The 25280-nt window shown below is 41.2% G+C and overlaps 2 protein-coding genes and 1 non-coding gene across 3 annotated transcripts in view; 1 reads left to right on the top strand and 2 right to left on the bottom strand.

The window, feature by feature from the left end:
* Nucleotides 1-25280, bottom strand: part of LOC122396928 — a 92187-nt gene that overhangs the window by 58512 nt on the left and 8395 nt on the right. Inside the window, exon 2 of the mRNA XM_043395713.1 lies at nucleotides 8811-9066. Coding sequence (XP_043251648.1) covers nucleotides 8811-9041 — 231 coding nt within the window. The 5' untranslated portion in view covers nucleotides 9042-9066. The remainder of the gene's footprint in view (nucleotides 1-8810; nucleotides 9067-25280) is intronic.
* Trnae-cuc lies at nucleotides 14566-14637 on the bottom strand. Its single transcript has one exon. It is a non-coding gene; the product is annotated as a tRNA-Glu (tRNA).
* On the top strand, nucleotides 23189-24167 carry LOC122396410. Its single transcript, XM_043394774.1, has 2 exons — nucleotides 23189-23858; nucleotides 23923-24167. The coding sequence occupies exons 1-2, from the start codon at nucleotides 23189-23191 to the stop codon at nucleotides 24165-24167; spliced, it is 915 nt and encodes a 304-aa protein (XP_043250709.1).

Genomic DNA, 25280 nt, shown 5'->3' with positions numbered 1-25280 from the left:
GCAAACATTAGACATTAAAACAGACTGTGCAAGAATCACGATTTTTAGGATCTAAACAAGATAAATGCAAGGCAGAAGGGAATGAAAAACAATTGCACGGAAATTACGATCAATTTAAGTCAAGTCCTACGAATGAACCAACTGATGATATAAAAATTGATTCAGAGACCACACGAGAGAAAGGATCCGAGCATAAACGTTTCAAGAGCGTTCCGCATTAGCGATCGTGGTAAATCAAACAAGCATGAACAGACAACGACCGCGATGCCGAGTCACCGAGCAGACGACGGAACTTTCGTTCTCTACGCCGACTGGAAGAAACGGTTTGCCTTCTGTGCAAGAGCTTCCGGTTCCTTCCTTGCGCCTGGTAGACATCACCTGGCGATGAGTCAGAGAAGTAATTCCCTTCCCAGACACCTGCTGGCCCCTCGAGTCGGAATCGCGTAGCAGGTTCCATCCGCCATTAACGATGCATGTGGTTCTCTTTTTCTCGGGGGTCGGGAGCTGCTAACGTATACAGGTCGCCGGCAAACGTAACTCCGTTCGTCTATTGTCCCCGAAACGAGACCCGGATTCATGGGCCAGCGACTCGCGACATCAACGGGACCTACGAGACCTCGACATTCACTGATTCGTCGTCGTAAAAGGTCTTGCTTCGTAAACGCCGCGTTGCGGAGCTACGTGCCCTTTGAAAAGAGCGACGAGACTTCCCCCGATTATTACAGCACAAAGTAATTCCCCTACTGAAATTATTTTCTCGTTTCGCGAAACACCGATGAAAACACTGGACGGAAGTTCTGCGAGCGGAGAAAGTTAAACGTGCTTCGAATGAAAGAGGTCGTGGAGGATTTGGTTCAAAGAGTTTCGTGAATTAAAATAAAAAAATAATTTATATCGCGAGATAGTAATTAAAAACACGTGAATTACGATACCGTCCTCGTTTGCATAACGATGAACGAGTGGGCGTGAAAATGCCACAGATGGCAAGGGACTGACCTAAAATTCCGTCGGATCATCTTCAGAATCTCGTTGCGCGCAGACCGCGTGCATCTGCATCCAACGGAGCAGATGTTTCGTAGAATATAGCACGCGCTGTTAACCTACACTGATGTTTCGCCAATCGAGCTAGTAAATCCCCCAGAAAGATCAAGTCAGGTGCAGATCGGCCACGTGCCACCAGATGGAACGCTAGATCACCTTTTGTTTCGGGGAAACGACGTATCCTGCCTCGAGAGGCACATGTGGCTTTCAAAATTATTCCTGGAATTTATTAACCGTGCAAAAACTGTACCAAACAAAGTTCGAATCACATCTGCAACTTATGAACAGTTGAATCTATAACTACTTTATCGATTCGATTAATAATCTTTGAAATTATTTGTGCTATTTGTAAGGCAACGTGTACTTGAAAGAATAATAAATAAAATTCGCGCAGAAGTCTATCGAAACGTTTCTCGACCCGCAGTAATGGTGTCAATTTCTCTGCTTGAAAGCTAGGCGTTGCAGAAAAGTACAGTTTAGCCGACGAAGCAGTCGTGACGGACAGCGCCGGAGAAAAGCGTATTGTGAAGCCCGTGATAGAAGCGATTGCTCCAGTAACAAGACACAAGAGTTGCATTTAAGCGCGTGACCATTCGTTTACGGAAGCAAAACGCTCGTTTCCGGTTTTCTGCATTCAGGACGCTTTAACAAGACAATTCGTTCGAAGCACGCGATTCCGCGCCCGCTATTTATTCGCGAATGTTTCTCGGTTATTTCTCCGCGAACGAGAAACTGCGCCCATAAAATCGAGAACTATGAGACATTTGAATTGAAATTTTGCTTCAAATTCTACCTCTTTATAACTGACTAAATGCAACGCAAATGCATAGTAGGGCTTTTTTCGGGATGAGTCGATGCTGTTTAAATTTATTAGGTCGAGTCATAAGTAACTTCCGATGCAGCTAAGTAGAATTTATTGTTCGTATCTACCCGCTGTGAGTTACCATGACAACAAGTTTTTGTTTTCATTATATGTATAGACGAGGCTTCGGTTAGTCTTTTGTCAACTGTTTTGTGTGATTCACGTTACGTTAAACTGTTTTTTTTAACCTCTGAAATGGAGAGTCAAAAAGTACATATTCGTCGTGTAATGCTTTGGGAATTTAAACAAGGCAATAGTGCTAAGGCGACAGCTGAAAAAATATGCAGTGTATATGGTTAAGGACTAATAACTGATCGGGCAGTTAGAAATTGGTTTATAAAATTCCGTTCTGGAGATACGACCTTAAAAGACGAACCGAGGGCGGGACGTCCTTCCGACTTTGACGACAACATTTTAAAGGCAATATTGGAGCAAAATCCACGTCAATCAACAAGAGGTATAGCAGAAAGGTTGAATACATCACAATTAACCATTAACTGCCACCTGGAAAAATTAGGGAAAGTCAGCAAGTTAGGAGTATGGGTACCTCACAATCTCAGTGGACGGAATAAAGAAGATCGCATGTCAATCGCCACAAGTCTGCTCTCATGGGTAAAAAATGAGGCTTTTTTAAGCAGGATTGTAACAGGCGATGAAAAATGGGTTACCTATGACAATATAGTCCGCAAAAGACAGTGGCTTGATAAGAATCAACCACCTCTACCAGATCCAAAAGCAAACATCCATGGCAAAAAGATTTTATTGTGTGTATGGTGGGATTGTCAAGGAATAATTCACCACGAGTTGTTGAAGTCAAATTTAACGATCACTGCGGATCGATACGTTCAGCAGTTGCAAAGAGTGCAAGAGAAACTCCATGAAAAGCGTCCTGCACTCGTCAATCGCAAAAGCGTCATTCTTTTACACGACAATGCGCGATCACATACAGCAAGGGTGATTCAAGAAAAAATTCTTGAGCTTGGATGGTCTGTTTTACCACATCCACCTTACTCCCCGGATCTTGCCCCGGCAGATTACCACCTTTTCTGTTCCTTACAAAACTTTTTGTATGGAAAAACCTTCAATTCTGAAGAGCAAGTCAGGCAGGCTGTCGAAAACTTCTTCCAGTCCAAACCAACCACATTTTACAGGGAAGGAATTGATAAACTGCCAGGAAGATGGGAGAAGGTGATAGATAATAGTGGTGAATACATAATAAATTAATATAATTTTGTTATTTAATGAGAGCAAAATAAATGTCTGATAAAAAAACGGAAGTTACTTATGACTCGACCTAATATTTCGACTGTTCTACTTTCTTAATTTTTGCAATTATCATTAAGAGTTACTGTAAAGGTTAATTTTGTAACATGTATGGATGAATTACTCTCCCCTAATAAGGATTCTATCGTAAATGTTGTATGACGGGCAGTGTAAACGAGCGGGGAAATCGAGCAAACGAGCTCAATTGTCCGACAATGACATCGATGTCCACGCTCGCTGCACCCACGCCGTGTCGAATCCTAGAGTTCAAGGTTCCATCCGCGGCCACTCTCCTCGCAGACGCGAACTCCCTTTCGTTCTCACCGTAGCGCAAAAATGTCGACCGCGCGAGAGCGTTTCTTATCGATACTCCCACTGCGCCACGCTAATCCAAAATAAGGGTACGAGACACGGTCCGTCCCGCGAGTGTAATTACCCAGGCCAGATGAATCAGTTTCCTATTATAATTAGCCGCCGGCCGCCGGAAAGGGACGCAAAGTGGATACACCCCTTTTACACCTGCTCCCCGACTCGTCTTCTGGGTGTTATTGACACTGTCGCTCCCATCGCACGGTACACAATGCGCTTTCCTCCCCCCGTCGACACCTCCGGCCCTCGAATTAAATGGATGTTTCCCAGGTGTGCTGTGTTTTGTTCAACTTACACGACCACTTCGGTTTTGCACCTCAGACTCGCCGATCGCGCCCAACGTACAGTGGCCAACAAAAGTATTCCAACGCTTAGACACAGCAAACCTATTTGTTCGCGAATTACTTAAAAATGTCAAAGTATATTTCTTTTTCCATCAGAAGATTCTGCATTTTCTTTAAGGGTTGATTTCACCCCCTGAAAGTGAATTACGACGCGAACGAAAATTAGCTGAATTTTTTATAGGTCTGCTTCTTCTAATCTCCTAGCATTTCAGAAACGTAAAATTACACACGACCGTTACAGATTACGACGCTTTGGCGAGAGGATATCTCATATGCTTGTGCAGCTCTTTTCAGTTCTCGCGTGTCTCGAAAAACTACGGTAAGTACACGTACGGAGATTAAGGTAAAGTAACGCGTTACCCAATCTTTGTCTACAAGTCTCTTCGAGCTTTTGCTTTCAGCCTTGTCGACGAAACGTTATCTCGACGCACAGGCAAATACGTGCATCACGGTTCTTCAAGTCTTCAGACAGTATAAAACCTAGATCCATTAACCGGTACAAGTCGCCAGATAGCGCTTTAGACCCGAGATAAAGCGATACAGTGCGTTTTTTTCCCCTCTTTTTACTGGATTTACAAAACGTACGCGCAAAGTTTGAATGTTTTTTAATTTTATCGAAGTATCCTGTTATTATATAAGATTGTTAGCGAGAACCTAGGTCGATTTTAATTATCTACAGATTTTCACCTTCCTTTTCGTCACGTTTCTCTAAATTCCTTGCGAAATGCGGGGGCTGTTGCTCTCGACGAGAGTCGAATCGTAAAGCAGAAAGTGTCTCCAATTAACGAAAAATTCTGCAGAATGGGAACGAAGGAGAAACAATTAAAAACAATTCAGAGGTCCTGTCGATTGCAATTATTCAAAAAGTGGGTCACAGATCGAGCTCCTTATTTGGTTCGCTTTATCGATAAAACTGGTGCTTTGAAATGAAGTTGTTACGCCACGATATAACTGAAAATTAATTAATGAACATTTTTCTTGACAATTCAAAGTCAATGATGAAGAAGGCACCATAGAGGATCGAAACTTTAACATATATTTTAAACGAACAGAAGGATGAACTAGAATCTGGTTACTAATTCCATTCGTTAGTAATGCAACCCAAATGAATTAAAAATAAATCTCATTTGCGCTCCTCCCTTGTTTGTTTCGCAAGCTGCACGCGTTATTTTATCCCAAACGCGCCTTCGAGTTCTATAAATAAAATGTTCCCGCGCGCTAAACGGAATCGCAATCAAACTTCTCGTTTCAATATCGCCCCCGATGAAGAAGAATATAAATATTTACTGGGAAATGTCACCGTACAAACTGTTATTTACGAACAGTGGTCTCCGTTCGACGATAACGAGAACGTCCAACATTTATCGGAATCGGCGACGAAAGTGCTCGGCACACCGTTAGTCTCGAGGTGCCATTATAGCTGGCCGAAACGAGTTTTATATCATTAATTTATTCGTTAGCTGGGTCAGACTAATGAAACAGTTCCCGAACGGACCCTCCGGGGATACACTCCTGGGTTTCATTAATCCGTCCAGCTAATTTATGGGCCGATAAAATCGCATCGATAAAAATTACCATTTATCGGACGCTGCCCCGACAGATACAGACCGCGATTGTTTAATTTCACCATCCGCTGGCGAACTAAATTGGAAATATTAATAACTAGCACATTCTCCCATTAAACATCGACGAGCGTTTAAGATTTGTATCGTACGATTTTTTAGAGAAATAAAGGATTTTTCTAAATTTCACGTAAGTTGGACCAACAAGTTTTGCGTTAGAGTTTCATAGTACAGGTGTCGTTTGACAGAATTTAATGGTACTGTCTGACAACCACGACTCGTTAAAAAAAGAGACTTGTTTTTCACACCACCTAAAGCGGTAATTTACATTTCGTTGATACGGTAGTTTGGGTTCGTCGCATTTACATCGAGTAAGAGGCTATCGATCAGGGCGAAGGAACGCCGTTGAGAAAGACTCGGATAAAAAGAGATTAATTTTCAAGACGCGGCGATCAGCGCCGAGCAAATGGGAATACATTATGAAGAAAGAGGGATTCTAATCTATTAAAACAAACGTACCATTAACTATCGATAGTTATTCGATCAGCATGAAGCACGCGTACTCAATACCTCGACTTACGTGACACGTGATACATACAAGCGTTTTAAGCGTAAACCGTGCACGCAGCCAGGGTGTGGTAACTGCTTTGTCCCGTGTTACGAATTAAAAGTGAACGTCACAAAACACACGACGCAACAAGGCGCCCTTGCAATTCCAAAGAATCATCGTCTGCTGTCGACTTTTCAACAAAATCGCGAGAAATTTCGTTACTCTACGCAACGATCAGAAGTTTACAATCTCTGTAGCAACTATAGTGTAATTTAGTATTATAGCGTTTTCGTGATTGAACAAGAGATACGACTTGACGCTTTCAACCTCGAAAATAATATTAGCATCTATTAATTTGTTGTGTTATTTATTCGTCAAAACGAGATGTCGCAACGCCAATGAGGAAATACAAGTCTGACCTTTCGCTCGACTTCAGGGAAATGAAATCATAATCGAGGAAACCTCGTGACTACCATTTATATTTTGAAACTGGCTATTAGAGAGGCTCGAACGGCAGCAGGAAAAAGATGGAGAACGATACGAACGCCGAAGGGGAAAAAACGAAAACGAGAAAGTCCACGACGGAAGAAAGAACGACGGAGATGGCGTCTTAAGAAGATTCTCCACGTGTCCTGTCACTTAGCGGCCATGAATATTTACGTCCACCTCGAAGGCTTTCGAAGTTAGGTGCCTTACAGATTTGGTGGCCACTCGCGGCCATAAACTATGGACGTGGATCTCGGAGCGTGCTCGTAAAGCTGCTCCGAGAAAAAGTCACGAATTCGCGTTAAAGAGATTTAAAGACGCGCGAGATTCGGATTGGTGTCCCGGATTATGCACGCTCCTATTTTCTCTCCTCTCACCTACGAATCGAAAAGTCATATTCTCATAAAATTCCAGTCGCTGAAATATCCAAATATCCAATTTTTTTGTTTGTAAATTAGAGCGAGAAAATTATTATTAAAGAGGCCTCCTTTTTTTTAAATCGAAGGTGGAATTATTCTAACGTAACTCTTATTAAACTGAATAATTCTAGTCTTTGACGTGTTAATTCCTAGTTTCTTGTAAGAACGACGGAGCGTTTCGAAAAGGCTAAAGTGCACGCCTGACTATCCGGTTGCCTATAGGAAGGCGCCCGTTGACCTTCAACCAGGCATGCAACTCGAGAAATGCAACAGGGATATTGGAGCCGTAAATAGGCTTCGAAGAAACAAACAGTGGCCCCGTCAAAAATATCGGACTGGTCGATAAACATGCAAGGAAAGGAAAGATTTAGTCTTCAACAAGTAGAATATATGCTTGTTAATATAGTCCAATATTTCAATTGAATATTTCACTTAGAAAGTAAGTGAAACTATTTTCTCGTTGGGTAATGTTTGTGCAACGCGTCCTTCGTCGATACTGTAACATTTCCCGTGAATAAATGAAGATATTAGGTTTCGATTGCAAGGAGGAATGGAATTTAGGGTTTTTCGCATTTTAGACACGCGTTCGCCGTTGAACTGGCATGTGTCGTTGCTCGAATTACTCGGGAACGCCGTCTGTTTTCTAAACCAGGCTGGTTACTCGCAAAAGTAAGGTATGTAGGACACATTCGGCTCCTTAAGTATTCAAATATATATCTGAAACGCCCTGAACGACCCAATATCTTACCTCCAAGTACCAATACACGTAAGGACGTTTCTCTATTTGGGTCTATAATCGGTGAATAACGGGAGATTCATAAACCGAATGGGTGTCGCCATTTGACATGGAACATTTCGAACGTTTTCTGTACCGAGTTTCATATAGGAAGTATAAAGCTGGAATCTAGAGGTTTATCGTGTTTCACATACGGCGTTTGACGTCGGACCGGCTAGTGTCGTTGCTCGAATTACTCGAGTGCTGTCTGTTTTCTATCCCAGACTCAACCCGGTACGATTAACGTTTCGCAATTCCCTCGAAACGAGAATCTAAAGCTCGATATCGGCGATCCTCCTGCCCGGCTACCGGAGTTTCCTATGCGATTCTGATCGATTGTTCTAATCGAGCCCGATCGAGTGTAATTGCTTCCTCCGGATGTTACAATTACCGCTACGTATCGGACAGCGCGGCGCACAAAAGCTGGGAAAAACAGTTCTGATCGACGTAATAAATTCTAACGGTCCGTGGGAAGACTCCTTTCCATGATGCAGCCGAGAATTATTCCCATTAATGAAGCGTGCAACCTTTTTCGTGCGACGCAAACCGTCCCGTGCAACGCGCCGGGCGTATTCAATGTAAACGATGTTGACTCCCGGCGATCGAATCTCGATCATCGAGAGTATCGGATTAACTCGATGATCCCTGACGATCGATAACGATTTTTACGTAAACGATAGTTCGTGTTTATCGCGTGTCTCGAATACTCTTTACAGCGCTGGGGAAGTCAGCCTCGTCGGAGATCAGATGCTGCACTGATATAACGGTCGATTAGAGCCGCCTATGTGCTTGAAAATATGAATGAATCCGGTTTATGGAACGAAGGCGGAAGAAACGTGCATTATAAATTCCTGCGTTGTGCACGTTTTCAAATAAAATGCACTGCTGCTCGGATTTATTTATAACCGTGACTTCACGATTAACTCGTTGATTGCTAAGCTAATATCGTGAAATTTATTTTTGGCGTGGCTCTAAGACTTTTTTTTTATACTGTCCATTTAACGTTTATGCGAAGACAACGCGTTAGAGCTTCTATTGGATTTTTAAACAGCTTATACATTTTCTGTCTGACAGAAAAATAAACTGTATAGATCTTCGTTTCGTTCGTATACCTGTCGACGAAAAGATATTTATTCTACCTGTACGGCACTGTTGAGGAAACAGTTGTTTTGACCAGGTCCATTGAGCAATCCCTTGGTGCTGGTAAAGCTTGTATTATGGTCATTGGACGACGATTTCTGCCCAGAGTGGACCTGACCGTTCGCCTGGTTTCCATGTATCTGATGGCACTGCGACGATTGCAGGTATCCACTGTAATCCACGGTATCCTGGGATGCAGCTGGCTGCTGTAACCCCATGATGGACGTCATCCTCGGCGAGCTATGTCAGTGTCATCTGCGCAGAAAAGAAATTTAAAATCGATTAGTGAAACTTGTTAAATACCAACTTTGATACTGCGACGCGATAAGTAATGTTCTCGTGATATCATTATTCTTCATTCTCTTCATTTACTCGTGTCGACGGTAACGAACTAATTTATTTGAAAAATGAAAGGTTTGAAGTGGAACGATCAGTTCACGGAATTACTGCCGAAAAGAATGATGGATCTGAAAATTTACGAAGTGCATAATTATACGTAACGTTGGAAGAAGCCTCGCAAGAGTACGTAAAAGCGCAGCGTGTATATTTTTGCTTCGAAAATAAGAGGAAAGGATTTACATTGCGAACATTATTGGACCACATTTCTCAACCTCCTACCAGAAAGAAAACGAGATCGTAAAATTGGTAACGCAAGTACCTTGGCTGGAGACTGAGCCATCGATTGAGTCTCGTGCATACATGAAGATGCTCGTTTATCCTGACATATAGGTAGTATTAATTTCGACATATTTATAGTTACTGTTCAAAATTGGTTTTGTTCAATTTGGACCGTTACAGTGTGCATTATATTATAACTCTGAGGATTACGGTATAATGTACATTAATTCAGCAGTCAATTAAGCGAAATGCCGTAATTGAAGTTCACAAAACAACGTTTCATCATACTGGACGTGTCCTCCATTAACGCGTTGCATATGGAAACATCCTCGTTGCCGAAAGATAAAATCCGAGATAATTAATTGTCTTAACCCTGCTGTTCTGTTTGACTACATAATTACGAACGATCTATTTTTCACTTACAAATAGAACAGGGTAGACAAACTTCTCTAAAAAAAAAACTTCTGCTAAAAAAAAAAGAGTAGTGACATAAAAACTGAAAAACTGTTCATAAATTTGGAAGATCCAACGAGTAAGGATCCACAAATGCTTGTGATCTAAAGTTTCTGTTTGGCCTACTTTCCTCGTGCTCTTTACGTTCATATTCTGCACGTGTTTTATGCACTTTGCATTTTACTTTTTACAAGCTTATTTTTATACATGTACTTCAAGGATTTATACACATGTATTACGTACTTTGTATTTATAAGAGAATGAAAGTCATTTCGTGTCAACTAGTGCCAAAGAGAATTGCAGAGTTGATCTGAAAGTATCTTTGATATTTCTAGGTGAAAAAATCAACTTCACAGAAGCGTGGTACTTTATTGCATTCTTTTCTGAATTCTAGGAAGTTGTAGACACAACTGGTGGCAATGAAGATCCTTAAATGTAAGAAATTATTTGCAGCCCGTAGTAGAAGAATGTAAGTAAATTGCAGGTTGAAGCTTGAGAGACTCGTAAAACCATGGTCATACGGAAGTCTTCCTGCATAATTAGGAAACGAGCAGAATACATTTTACCCTTAGTTTTCTTAGACAAACTTACGTGAAAATATTAGGCACTACGATGTTAAGTATAAATAAAAATTAATATTGAAAAGAATATAAATTTCGGTATCAAGATCGTAGCTCGAACATATTAAATATTACCCGATTTGTATGCATTTTGTGTACCGTACGTTGAATGTAATCACGCACTACGCGCTGTAGTATTCGCATAACGCGACACGTATCAAACGATTGTAACAATACCAAGAAATCATGTTCAACGAATCAATGAACATCGTATCGATATTCACGAGCCATTCTCCTTGTTCCCCAATGTTCTACCTGGTGAAACGCGACCTCGATTGAGGATCTTCAAGGAAAACGACATAGCAATGGACATTCCTCTAATTACTTATAAATAAGCAAGTATAATTCGAAACACACCGATGGAACATCTTTATAAACAGTGTGTCATACTATTGTCCACGTTCTTGAAATTAATTATTCGCAGAAAATAAAAGAGGACATTACTATGGCCGCTAATATTTTATTACTACAGAAATCAAAAGAGGAAAACCAGTTAAATATATGTACATAAAAAAATCATAACTCAGAATTTTCTCGGCGAAAAAAAAATTTCAAATCGATCTAAAAAAATTATTTTTGATTGCGAGGGCCAATTACAATCATTTTTGGTGAGTATACATACCCCCGAAATCCTAACCATTTTCGAGAAAAAAATTCAGTAAGTGGACAAATTTTTCGACAAATTTAAAAAATTACAAATCGTTCTGAAAAAATTATTTTTGGTTTCGAAGGCCAATTACAACCATTTTTTGTGAATATACATACCCACCAATTCCTAACCATTTTCGAGAAAAAAATTCAGTAAGTGAACAAATTTTTCGACAAAATTAAAAAATTACAAATCGTTCTAAAAAAATTATTTTTACTTTCGAGGGCCAATTACAAGCATTTTTGGTGAATATACATACCCTAAAAATCCTAACCATTTTCGAGAAAAAAATTCAGGAAGTAGACAAATTTTTCGGCAAAATTAAAAAATTACAAATCGTTTTGAAAAAATTATTTTTGATTGCGAGGGCCAATTACAACCATTTTTGGTGAATATACATACCCTCGAATTCCTAACCATTTTCGAGAAAAAAATTCAGTAAGTGGACAAATTTTTCGACAAAATTAAAAAATTACAAATCGTTCTAAAAAAATTATTTTTACTTTCGAGGGCCAATTACAAGCATTTTTGGTGAATATACATACCCTCAAAATCCTAACCATTTTCGAGAAAAAAATTCAGGAAGTAGACAAATTTTTCGGCAAAATTAAAAAATTACAAATCGTTTTGAAAAAATTATTTTTGATTGCGAGGGCCAATTACAACCATTTTTGGTGAATATACATACCTCCGAAATCTTAACCATTTTCGAGAAAAAAATTCTTCACCGAAAATATAATCTGTGGCCAGAAATTTTTCCCCAAAATTTCATGCGTATGTATATTATTATATATTAAGCGATTGTTTCAAGTTATTTCTACTTTGAATTGACTTCGCCTTTTTATAATAATTTATATATTTTCTCAATGTTATCGCTTTAGATGCTGTAAACGCGATACACGTAGAAATTTCAATTTCAATCGTCGTGTCGAATCCTACTTTTAAACCACGCGGTGTGTAAGTCACATGGGAATCATGGTAACGGTAAAACTCGTAACGTATTGACTGCACCGTAATTTCTTAACCTCACACTCTCTATACGTCCTCGTTTTGTCCACGGGGGAACAATATTAGCTTGGATGTATTTTAACACCGTTATCTTATATGAATTTAAAATATAGAGAGACATGGAAGCGCTACACCTCATTCGCTTTGCAAGAAACAGGATGCAGGATGCAGCTATATACTTTCCCGGGACGTGCAACCGAAAGGATGATTGCAATCCAATTCCACGGATGTTTACCTTCCCCAACATGCACGTTAATATTTTACTCGATAGCTCGTCTCTTTCGAGGCGGCCAAAATTACATCACATCGAGAAAGTATTCTACATTAAATTAACAGAGACGTCGTCATACTATCCGAAACAAAATTCACAGAGATATATTTTAAAAAACATTTACGGTATAGAAATTTAAAAAAGCAAAAGTCTACTCTTCAAAAAATACAATCACTCGTTGCCAAAAGAAACATGTAAAGATCGCTGCCAATATTTTGCTTCTTCCGAGAAGCAGCCTGGCTCCGCGACCTCAACGTCGATTCTTTTTTAACTCCAAAAACAGCACAAAAATATCTCCCAGAATTCTGCATCGCTCGACGCGCCCCGTCATCTTCCACGCTCGTCAAAAATAGACTTCTTTCATGCATATTTCGGGCAAAACTTCTTGTCAACGCGGTCTTGCCGGAAATTCAAACGCAAAATTCAAGAAGTTCGACGACGATTGCACCCCGTCGCCTACTCAACGAAATATTGCAATTTCTTCCGCGTGCTAGTGATCTCGGTCGAGGAAAAGGAGAACGACATTTTCCACGCCGGAAAAGATCTTCCTTTTTGAAAATAAATTTGAAAATAAATTGCAAAAATTGCCGCGGTGACTGTGCTATCATCTTCGCGAGAAAATGTTCATTGTGTTGATTTTTAAATTTGTTAAAATTTTGATCGCTAAATTTGGATTCCACTTAGGGTCAGTTCCCCTGTAGCTCTTCAGCATACGTGCTGTCTTGGTCGGAGAGAGTCGTCTAGGCGTTTTCCTCCCGTGTTTCGCGACGAATAGAGAATTAAAAGGATGCTGAGGAATGATGATATTATCGGGCGAGAAGGGGGTGGAAGCACGAGGCCAAAGAGCGGTTGGATTCGCATAGCCGACATACTAAATGGTACGGCTGAGTGGTCGGCGTTAATTTCGAGGGGCCAAGAAAAGTGGTCGCGGCGAGTACGTGCTCGAGAGCTAAGCTGGCGTCGCTGTCTTCGTGTTCGCTTTTAGGGTTCCGTAACAATGCAACCGCGGTATTTTTCGCTTGTCAAGGGGGACGGCGCTGCAACTCTGGCTAACGTCGGCAACTCGATACGCGTTAGGTCTCGGAGAAGGTAAATACCTTCCTGTTTTTTTCGGAATTCGGAAAGCCAGTTTTCTGCTGGCCCTCGTCGCTTCGAACTCGATCACAAAAAAACCAACCGGGACTCGATGAGATGCTAATCGATCAGAAATTTCACAGTACACGAAGCATCCTCGCTATACGGATTTAGTATGCGAGTGAAAGCCACATCCCCGGGTTTGAAATTCAATTTTATATTGTGTATTTCTTCGTGAATGCGAAAGAACTTAGCGACAATTAATGGCAATAATTTCTACGATACATCGAAGTGCGTCGTCTTAGTCTAGACGTGGCTCCTTCAGAAATAGCACTTTGAAATTCGCATTCATCAATCCTCCATTCCCAAACGAACCATTGTGATTCCCCGATTTAATTTTAGATTACGTTATCAGCGCCAAGTATCGTGGCATACGCTAAGATGTGTGAATAGATGTGAGAGGCTATCATGCTGATCGAATCCGCAGCATGTTTTGCAAACGCAGACAATCTACGAGCCTTCTGTTTTCCATCGACGATAAGCGTACGCAGAATTCGCTCCATTGAATAAATAACGCTCTGCTCAAAATAATTAGCAGATTACTTTCTAGATACTCGGGAACAATGAAGTAATCAGGGGTGAAAGAAATATTAGTAATATTTTTAATGAAACTTCAACTTCTACAGGGTGCTTCTAATGACTGGGCCAGTAGTCAATTTTAAGTGTAATCGTAGAGGAAAATATCGTACGGTTCGATGACCTCTATTATCGTATGATTACGAAGTCAAATTTCGTTTCTTTTTCTTAATAGTGTTATCTGAATTTTTTTACACAAGTCGATTTCTTCGTTTATTCTGCGTATGAGAAGTTAGAAAGGTTGACAGGCTTGAATTATGAATTTAGAACCCCTTCAACCCTTTTAACCTTTGGTATTACGAAAAATACCGTACGAATATTCATTACATTATCTCGGAAATAAAATTTGAACGCTTGCCAGTAAAATATAAATATTATTACATAAGTTGTCAATATATCGAGCAAAAAAATATTAAAAAAAGAACTTCCGGTACCGGGAATCGAACCCGAGCCTCCTGGGTGAGAGCCAGGTATCCTAGCCACTAGACCATACCGGATTGATATGGTACAACCCATTCGATCATGTATTTTAAACAAAAAACGATTACTATATTCATTAACAAAATATTATTTAACATTATATTCATAGTAAACTGTATAGCGTTACAATTTTACATGTTACTGCGTGAAAGTCTACCACGATATCAACACTTTTAGTCGAGAAATAAAATTTTGTGTACCAATGAATTTGTTAAAAGAATGTAAAGTTTCAAACAAAACTCTCTGCATATTACAATTCTTCTAACAAATTTTGAAAGCTGTCAATACTTTAGAGTGTTTGAAACAATCTTTTGTAAAGATGGGATTAATATTACGGTGCATTCTATCGAAAGAAAACTTGTTGCAAATAATAAATAATGATCTACGATAAGTTTGGTGTTGAACGTTTCACATATCAGAGCATCATTTATATTTAATAGGCACGGAGTGGATAAAACTTGCGTGGCCGGTTTCGACTCCAAAAATAGCAACCTGATCTTGACTCGAGAAGATTATTTAAAAAGTTCTCTTCATTAATTCCGTCTATAATTGACAGTAGACGCGGTAGTGCCGTGAATCTCAATTCTTTGTTCAACTTATAGAGATTTTCAGCCTTATAAGAAAGTTGTTGCAAGACTGGCTGTTTCTTTGGCCATTTTAGTTTTAAACGCACGAACACGGGATGGTATCCAGATGATATTAACAGTATCAAATTATCGATGCTCGTTCCTTTTTTTAATATAAAAATTTAAGCACAGGATTTTTATTTTCCATAAATAATCCAAGTCTGTACACCGAGCGTACGGTTGACAAGTTTTTCCATAATTTTCCACGCGTGTCGTGTCGGTCAGTCCGCAATTTATATTCCATGGGGATTTTCAATTCCTTCGGCGAATGGCCGCGTAGCTTTCAAAAAGCTGAAAAGTCCAGACCTCTCAGCAGTGCGTTATTTTTCCTTCCAAGACTATCCCCCTACGTGTTATGCATGCCAACGTAATAAACCTCCGTTGTTCCGAATGACAATGTACGCAAGCGTATTTATAGACCGACCGCCATCCACACGTTTGCAGAGAGTTTCTTTCGGTTTCTGTTACTATTCGCTTTCTTGGGATGTCTACGGGACTTGCGGCGACTCTAACGGTATAAACGGCGAAGTTTCTGCAATCAGGTTAAACGCACGGTAAACGTGCGTTGCTTCCTAGAATTTTTTATCATCCTCGCCAGTTACATTGCAACTTCGATTCGGCTGAGGAACAGGCTCGGAGCAATCGCGATAAAAGTGATCGATCATATGCATCGTTGAAACCAATCAGCGGCCATAAAATTAAAATAATCATTCAACGTCTCGCTGTACTCGTAACTTTATTCGACAATTTTTGCTCGCCGTCGATAATGCTACAGTCTCTGCATCCCTCTCTGTGCGTTAAATCCATTTATAAACTAGTTTCTTAATTCCATCCTCGAGGAAGTGGAAGGGAGTTTCTTCGAACCATTGGCGTACAGATTGTTACATCTAACGACCGAAGGTGTTTTCGTTGTATAACTTTTTCCGTTCAAACTGGTGTTTTAAACAAGTTAAACTGGAAGTCGCTGTTTCGATCACTGTATTTACTAGCTCTCGCCCCGAGTGACTTTCATTTTAGTCGTCGATCGAGATGAAACAAAGTGTACGATCGATGAATTAAATATGGATAGAAACTCGGTTCCTGTTCTTCGAGAAAGGAGTTAAAAAACTAGTTTACGAATTAAATGAATTGATAGATTTAGAAAAATCATGTATATTTATTTAGAATAATAGATTCTATATTTTCACAACTTTCATGAACCTCTAATGCATCTTTCATACACCACATCGTGTTTTCCATGCGTGCTTTATAGCAGAGGAAGCAAAACCAGTTTTCTTTATTACGACAAACAGCAATGGTTTAAGATCGTAATGATACGATTCGAAGAACCATATGGTGGCATGATATAGAAATCATCAGATTTATTGCTTATAATAATTGTAATATGTATAATTGCCCTACATTAAAATATCGTATACCGTAGAAGACGTATACCAAAGGTTACAGCGTATGTTATTGTAAATAATATTGCTTCAAAAGCGACCAATAGTTTTAACGTTCCATTAACTTGCATCGATGGGTTGGACATTCGTGCACACTTCCGTTGCTCCGTTTTGGTATACCGCGCTTCTATGGAAAATCGAGTTCCTAGAAAACACATCAAGGCCGCTTCCGGCGTCTGAAAACGGCGCTACCATTATCGTATTTTCTCGCAAAATCAACTCCAACGTCGCCATAGCCGAAAGAAAGAAACGATGGGGGACTGAGCGAAAAACGGAAGCGACAAGGAGAGGAGGATCGTGTGTTACGGCATAAACTCGAGGCCTGTTGCTATCGCGAGGTTATTTCCGTTGGACGCACAAGTAGACGCCGTAAGGAGCTGCCCACGGGAGGCGCCGCGACGCCTAGTTCGCGGGAAAAAGATTAGACTAGCCTCGGACAAAGAGCAAAATTTTCCTGGATAACAAAAGGTAAACCAGTCTTCGTTATTCGTTAAATAAAAATTAATCACTTGAATCATAGTTTCTCCAAATAACTCCAGTTAAACGAAATCAATTGTTTTGCTTCGAACTAAAATTTAATAAATTTAAAAAAGCTATTCAAAATTGGGAGAGGTCATTGAACTGATTATTTTGTTCCATATCGTGAAACACTTTGCCGTGAAAAGATTCGCTTGTTCCAATCTTTCAGTATGGCGCCCAATAAACGCGTTGCTTCAGCCGTCGTCGAGTATCCCAATTTTTTCCCTCATCCGTCAAAGGCAAGATCTTTAGCTCTGTACCGCGTACGAACACTGCCAACTTTCTTCTGCGTCTTCGCGTAATTGTTTACCCTCGCGTCAAGCGGCTGCGGTTACAATCGCGAAAGAAGAAATTCCATCCATGGCCGCAGCCTCCGAGGCTCCGCATTGCGGTGAAACGCGATGATGCTGACGCGCATAAATCCGTTGAGCGTTACGTTAAACGTACGCTGACTAAACGGGGCAGCCATCTTTGGCTGGGAAAAGCAATTTTTCTTTCCAATTTAACCTTTGTCGTTCCAGCGTATTTCACGGCACGATAGCGATCTACATACGCGTGTTTTAATTATGCCCGAGACTACCGGTGTTCGGGAACCGCGCATAAAATTTACTGCGCGATCTTAGGAAAGATCGAGAACGAACGTAAACGCTTTTAGCGCAGAGACGGGCAAAATTCTAATCTAAAACGTTCCGTAATCTAAATTTCGCATTATTTTTGTACTATGATTATATTATATGCATATACATCGTGCACAGAGTTTGATTTTTATCTATGAATTTTTCAAGACCAAAGCTAGGGCTACTGTATGCGCAGCTGCGCTTATTCAAGTAGTTTCAGGTAAAACGGTTGCAAAAGGTATTGGAATTGAATGCAACCTTCGAACGAAGGGACATTGAAAGATCGTCTGTGTTGGCGGAGATAAAAAAAGGATTATGGCCAGGTAGGTAGACAATTTTGGTCCTTCTGACGGGACAGTGGCGAATCTACGAGCAAATAATTTTACATGCAAAAATGTAAGGAAAAGGAAAATTCAAGAAATCCCAGATCTCAAAGAACCACCTAGCCTTAGACTAATTTTCAGTAAAAATTCTTTTTATCTGGTTCTATTATTATGCACTCGCGTTATTGCGAAACTGTTATTATTATGCAAGGAAATACGAAACCAGGTGTGTGCAAATCACCACTAAAAAAAAATAAGCAAGCAGGTGTGCCGATTAAATTGTATATATCGTGGAAAGGATTTGACTGCGTCAAGAAGGATTTCACCCCTTCGCCCAATACGGGTGATCGACGTGGTAATTCCGGGTCTGCTGGAACCATTTTTCGCCCCAGAGATTTAAGGATTTTCCACTTATATGGGCACGCCTCCGAAAGTTTCCGCGTCGATAACGCATCGGGTGGTTTGTAAGCTAAAAAGTTTTCGGGCATTCATCATGTTCCAATCTCATATCAGTGGTTCGATTCAGGAGAAAGATTAAAAAGCGTTCGTATTTTCAAGGAACCGAAACAATCTTATCTATCATCGCTAGATATATAAATCGCCCATATCAAATGTCATTAAAGAAAATCGATATTAATTCTTGTCGATATTAACTCTTCGATTCCGGTAAAATGTTCTTTACACGAATTTATTTTGTTCTTAATGACCATAAATATAGTATATTATATTCTATTTGGAAAATGAAATTATTACTATATCAATAAACTCAATTTCTTTAGTGATTTCTGGAAACACGCGTGTTTAATTAAACGACGAAGCTTGGAAGCGTCAATCTGCGTGACCACGAATTGACGGGTGCAAACCTTCGTCTTTCTGACGTCCTGTTTGGCGCTTCCGTACGATTTCACCTTCGAAAACGTCAATTACTATAATCTCGTCCGCAGGTGTTCTTTTATTACAAGCGGTGCCCCTTTTTCGACAAAAATTGTTAACCCGAGTTCAAGCGATTATTTATGTTCCCAGAAAAATCTTAGCGGTGAGCCGCTAAAACTCTTTGTGGTCGAGTCCCGCGAGATCATTAAATCTAGCCATTCGATATTAATGTGTGTTCGCGACACATAGTAAAAGTGAACTCGTAAATAAACTCGACTCTGTGCAATACTTATACTATACTCTGTGTAGCACTTATCCCAAAGGAACAGATTTTTCTTTACAAATGTTTACTTAAAAAAAATTAGGAAATAAATTTCAAATTTTCTGCAAAGAATCCACCCATTTCATTTAATAATTACCTACGAAAAAAGTTCCCAAACTTCGTCTATTTGTAGATGCTTTTGGGTGGCATCTCCGAAAGCACCCAAAAGTATTCCACTTAATTTATAAGCAGGCAATTCTATCGAGGGCCATTGTCTCCAGCTCTTCAGTCCTCGTGCATCGGTGCCACAATGTCGATTGTGCCGCGTTTTCGAGGGACGCGATCGCGAATTTTTTGAGGATGCACCTGCGCTCGAAGTATCAAATGATGCCCAGTTGGACGTCGCGATTGCGGTCTTCGGGAAAAACTCGCCGAACCGGTCATGCGTAAAATATCACGAGCCTCTTGACAAGAGGACCAAGCAGGAGCAAAGTAGCCGCAGGAGCACGAGGCTGCGGTAATGCCTCGAGTTGCAATAAATCGTTCTTTTGCAGTATCGTGTGCGTAGAAACATTTTATGCCCGAGCCGCGACGCCGCGCGTCGCATTCCTCGGGATTCCTTCAGGAAGCAGTAGCGCTCGTACAACAAACGAGAAACGCGGTAAAAGTTTACGCGGCTCGGTACCTTCGCGGAAGAAATTATCTTGAAATTTCATTCGCGAGGGAAACCTGATGCTGGTTAAACTCAAATTAATATAAATTGGATCATAAATTCGTACTCGTTTCGGGGATAGGTCGAGGACCCCTCGTAAACCAAACAGATAACTCTTTTTTTTCGTTCTAGAAACACAAGGTGTATCTAGCAACTAGAACGGGCTATAATTATAATCGCGTATGATATCTCGAAATAGATAAGCTATTAGTGAATGGACTCAATTTTATTTTTATATTGATTCAACGAGAATTTAAGGTTCGAATCGACCGTTGACTCATTGAACTGTAACTTTCGATGTATATGGTATGAACTACGTTTAACAGAGACAGGTGCAATTAATGGTACATTATAAAGATTTATAATATCCGCGACGACAATCTGGTTTAAAATTACCTACAATTTCATTAACGTCATCGTATAAGGCTATCCGATAACTGAAAACGAGTTCTTTATAAATGGTTCTATTTTAATTATTAATGAACATGTTTTTCGGCCCGTTACGTTCAAGATATCAATTTACTCGACTGAATGAACACGCCGCGTATAAATAAACGAGATCGGTTAATAGAGAAATCTTTGTTCTCGAGTTTCGCTAAGCGTCGTACTCGTGGTTTCTATTTTCCTCGCGGAAGGTTTATGAATAGATTTCTTTCAGACGGATCATCCGAAATCAACATCCGATGTTTCATTTTGTCAGTGTCGAATTTCACTCCCGAGTGGCGAGGCGATCTTAAAATGGCCGAAAGAAGTTTCGAAAGCGTCCCGTTTAAATGGTTGCAGTCGTCTGTCGGAAACTTGGTCACTCCGGATGAAGTCCCTTGTTAAACTTTCCGACAAGCGCCCGGAAAAGTGAATCACCAACAATGGCAAATTGAGTTTCGCCGCTCTTAAACAATTCTCGCCAGTTGGTGTATAAAAAATAAATTTTATTACTTCGCCGTAACCGTGCATTTTTCCGAAAAAACGAGCACGATACGAGCGTGAAAAATTGGCTCGCAATAAACGACTACGCTGTCGAAGCACTCGAGGCCGTACGGCGACATTGTGCCTCGACCGAAATACTTTACACCTCCGCCGGCCTCGTGATGATAATGCGCGAGGAACGGCGGGTTCGTGATGATAATACAGCCTCCTGATTATCGTGCTGTCCAAAGCCTCCTCAGGGTCGCTTGAGTTACGTCGTAATGATGGCCAACCGGCGAACCGGTTGTGGGCCCTTGGCCCTGCCACTGCACTTATTTGGCCCCTACGCCCTCCGTCAGCTAACCCGATCCCAGCAGACGAAACCAACGTGAAAAAAACGGGGCGAAGGAGAACCCGCAAAACTAAACCGCACACCTGGCCCCGACGATGAAAACGCGAATTCGTGGCAGCGCCCGAGACGCTCGCGCAGAAAGAAGAACGCGAATTTCGTAATTTACCAAAGGGCCATGAAAAGGTACTCTAATGGCACGCCGATGAAGGAGAGAACGGTATCTTCGTGCAAAGCAGCGAGGTGAAAAGGGTCTGCGGAGATTGGTGGTTAGCGCCGAAAAGGAGCGACGACGGTTATGGAGAAGGAAGGTTGCAACATCTTGCTTAGAATAGACGTGGACTTAGGCTTTTTGCGTAATAGGATTTCCAGCGTGGACTATTTTTAAAGATACACAAAGCTGTGCTAATTTCAACACTTTCGATTCGATTCGAATGATTTTTCGATAAACATTTTCTTGTGCATCTTGTCGAAAAAGGAAACTTTTCTCCGACGTATTTCTCGGCTCATAGTAATTTCTGTTTCCTAATCCGGCCAGTTAGGAGTTGCTTGTTCTATGGTGGAATAGCCTCTTTCTTGCATATTCTACGAGCCTTCTACGTACCGTTGAGTCATAAGCTGTGACTCCAGACTTGGCTACATCTCGTTGCAGGACGAAACTAGTTTTCCTGCGGTTTATTTTACCATTTCTTGATTTGAATAAACTACAATGTATGAGATAAAAATGGTTCAATTTGTCACCGAAGTTTCGCGAACGAAATTAGGCGAAAGGCCACGTAATTTACGACCTTTAAATTGGGCGCATCCTTTCGCGAGTAAAGAAACAGTCTCTGTTTTCTCCTCGAAAATGCATCCATTGTAGAGACTTCCAGGTGCACAATAGGTGAGACACCCGGTGATTTCGCTTAGAAAGAAACGGTCCCAGGCTCTCCGTAGGATCTGGACGTATAAACCCGACGATAAATCTATCAGGGCCAAATAGTGACCGATATTGCGCTCGTGGCCATTTGCCAGCGACAGGCTCGAGAGTCTTCTCCTGCATCTCTTGTTGCATTATGCAGTCGAACGTTAGACTGCATTTCTCTGTCTCTGTCTCTGTCTCTTAGCCAAGTCCCTGGGGCTCGATCCTTCTCATCGGATAAATATGTCGGACGAGGCATGATTTATTCGTGCAGAACTATTTTCGTCACTGGTCGTCGGGTCGTTACTGCGTTCGAAGAACGAAATCCTCCGGCCGTAGTGTCAGGGTCAAGGATTGCCTTATATGACATTCTTCCTCTGCATGGAGCGCAAAGAGAATGCAGCATCCCACTGATCTGCGCAGCTAATTCACAAATTTGTTCAGCTACGACTTCATATTCTTCGAACTCGATGAATTTCGAGTATAAAATGAAAACTAAATCAACAAAATAATCATAAAATAAGGAGACGGAGAGAGAATAATTCAGCAAAGTCTGCAAGATATTTATCCAAAAATGACTACTCCGTTTCTCCGTCACTTAATAAAATGAAAACGTCGCGTGTCATCCCCCAGTGGCGTGAGCAGTTCGAACGAACCCACCCACGATATTTTAGACCGTTAAATTCCCAAATGGGATCAGACACGAAGAGAATTAAAAGCAACAGCTCCAACTACTGTCCTTCTTGTTCACTATTAACGCGGCTCGTGAATGAACGCAGACGTGTTTATCCGTCTGCTGAAACAACGCGTTAATTCGAGTTAGCGAACAGTGAGTGACACAATCCTAAAAATCTCTCAGTTTCCGAGGAAAGATGACTGCGAACAAGTGCTAAACCAAGCGTCCTCCGTTTCGAGTAAACGGAATACTAAAATGAACCAGACAACCGTCATGTAACGTTCACTTGTCCGGAACCAATGAAATCTTTAACCGATAATAATATAAAACTCTACCGCGCCAAAGGACGCGTTTCCACGAACATGGAGGTTTCGTTTCCAATATTTTCGTCGACACCTCCCAGGACGACGACTCCCACGAAAATCAACATCATCGTATCGAGCATTCCGCTGTCCACAACGCGAATCATCAACTTGACTTTTCTGTCTTTGGGTACCAGCTTGAATCTCTTGGTAATCCTGGTGATCGTCTTCAAGTCTTCCATGAGAACGACCATAAACCTCTATTTTGTCAGCTTAGCATGCTCGAACATGGTGATTCTAATCGAGCCTCTCGAAGAAGTTCTTCGATGGTTCTTCGACGTGGATATGAAACTAAACATGGATTACGTTTGCTTGATCAGTTTCGACGTATCCGTCATAACGATCGCTATTTTGAAGTTCCAATTATACGTCAACATCTTCCATCACCAAGCGACTTTTGGACAAGTCCTGCTGAAGAAATCCACGGCTCTGAAAGGCATTTTGCTAACTTGGTCGGCGGGCATCATATCCATCGCCATTGGTCTGCATATATTCGACTACTTCGAGGGAGACATGGCGGACATTTACGTTTGGGACACGATGCTGTTCATTGGTCCGCCGTTCATCATATGCGTTGCTCTTGATACTTTGATTCTGTACGAACTGATGGTACTGAAAGCGTTGGAGGGATCGTGGCGATCCAACGAGATCAGATACTACTTTATATTCGGTAAGTCGAAATGTAACTAAAAAAAAAAAAAGTAATAAATCACGTAGAGAAATCTATTTCACAGTGATCGTCGCAATCGCCTTTTTACTGATTCGTACGCCATATCGAGTGGCTCGAGCAATAAATTTCATGATACCGAAGGCGTCATGTTGCACGGAACGCAAGAGGGAGGTCCTTTACTTCATAGCCAAGACGTATCCAACTATGGTCCCCATTATTTACATCGCGTTGTCGAGCGAATTTCGCGAAGCTGTTCAGGTTCCAAACACAATGACGATTTATTACAGCGAACACATTTATTATCGATAGTTGTCAATTTGAAATTTTTCCTGATTGCAGGAGATTTTTAGGTGTCAGCGTCGAATGTCACGCGTAGAAAGTGTGGCGATCTAGACTATCGAAGAAATCTTCGAGTTGTAATAATCGTTCGCAACTCTGATAAAAAGTTACATCCGTGAAAGATATTGTTCGTCTTGTCGAAAGAAGCCAGAGATTTTTGGCGCGATAACGTTCGATGCCTCCGTCGCGTATAGTACGCAAGAGAATAGTAAACGTAGCCAGAATTTGCAATATATTTGTAAGGCGGACAGGAGAAGCTGGGTGTCGCAGTCGCAAAGTCGTGAATTCATTGCGCTCTCTGTATGCAAATTGGCTTCCCTTTGGGCACGTCTGCCGAGTGCATAAGTCGATGGAGGGCCGCACTTACGTGCAACCACGCGTGCGTTTGGCTGAATGGCTACGTGCAGTTCGTATCTGCCAGACCGCCGAGGAAAAAGTACCGACATACTCCAGCCATAATCTGCTGGTCAGCGCCATGTGGAATCGTTTCGAACGCTTCGATTGTTAAGTAGTTAAGATAAGGTCACTGAAAGTTGCATTCGTTTCGCCGTTTATGCAGCGACCTAACACCTGAACACGCACGCTGCGTGGAGCATTCACCGCGACACTCATTGTCGTAGCGGTGGATTTTTGGCTTCGAAGATCGTGCAATTTATAATTCACTGTAAAAAAGTGTATTCTTCGATAAGAAAATTGCATAGTGATCCTTCAGTTTCGTGTTTCCGTAACAACTCGGTCGAGAGACAAAAGAAATTCTGTTTGACCAACTAGGCGCAAGAGTGTATCCTTCGATTCAATTAAGCGGAACGCGGTAAGCCCTTGCGAAAACAGGACGTCGTTTATCAAATCGAGGATAAATCCGATTTCATAGCTACAGGACAGCCCTCCTTAACCCGCCGATTACGAATTCCTCTCACGACGCGTTTCCTATTCCAACCTTCGACGATTCTGCAGCAACATCAGAAGAAGGACTGTCGGTATTACACGTGTGTGGAAAGGACATGATTATCGGCTTGCGAAGGAAAACCACCGGCGGAGGGAGATGCGCCGTACATACGTGTCCTCGGCGGAGAAGAAAAAGAA

Source organism: Colletes gigas, unplaced genomic scaffold (genome assembly GCF_013123115.1).
Source record: "Colletes gigas isolate AHSC1104 unplaced genomic scaffold, ASM1312311v1 Colletes_gigas_Sc00001, whole genome shotgun sequence".
In the NCBI taxonomy this organism is placed as follows: domain Eukaryota; kingdom Metazoa; phylum Arthropoda; class Insecta; order Hymenoptera; family Colletidae; genus Colletes; species Colletes gigas.
Note: the sequence above shows the minus strand (reverse complement) of the source record. Positions and strands in the feature narration are given on the sequence as shown.

Coding starts and splice junctions, on each gene's coding strand:
- LOC122396410 (XM_043394774.1), top strand. CDS start 23,189: ATGGAGGTTTCGTTTCCAATATTTTCGTCGACACCTCCCAGGACGACG. Junction 23,859..23,922: donor CAGATACTACTTTATATTCG/GTAAGTCGAAAT, acceptor TCTATTTCACAG/TGATCGTCGCAATCGCCTTT.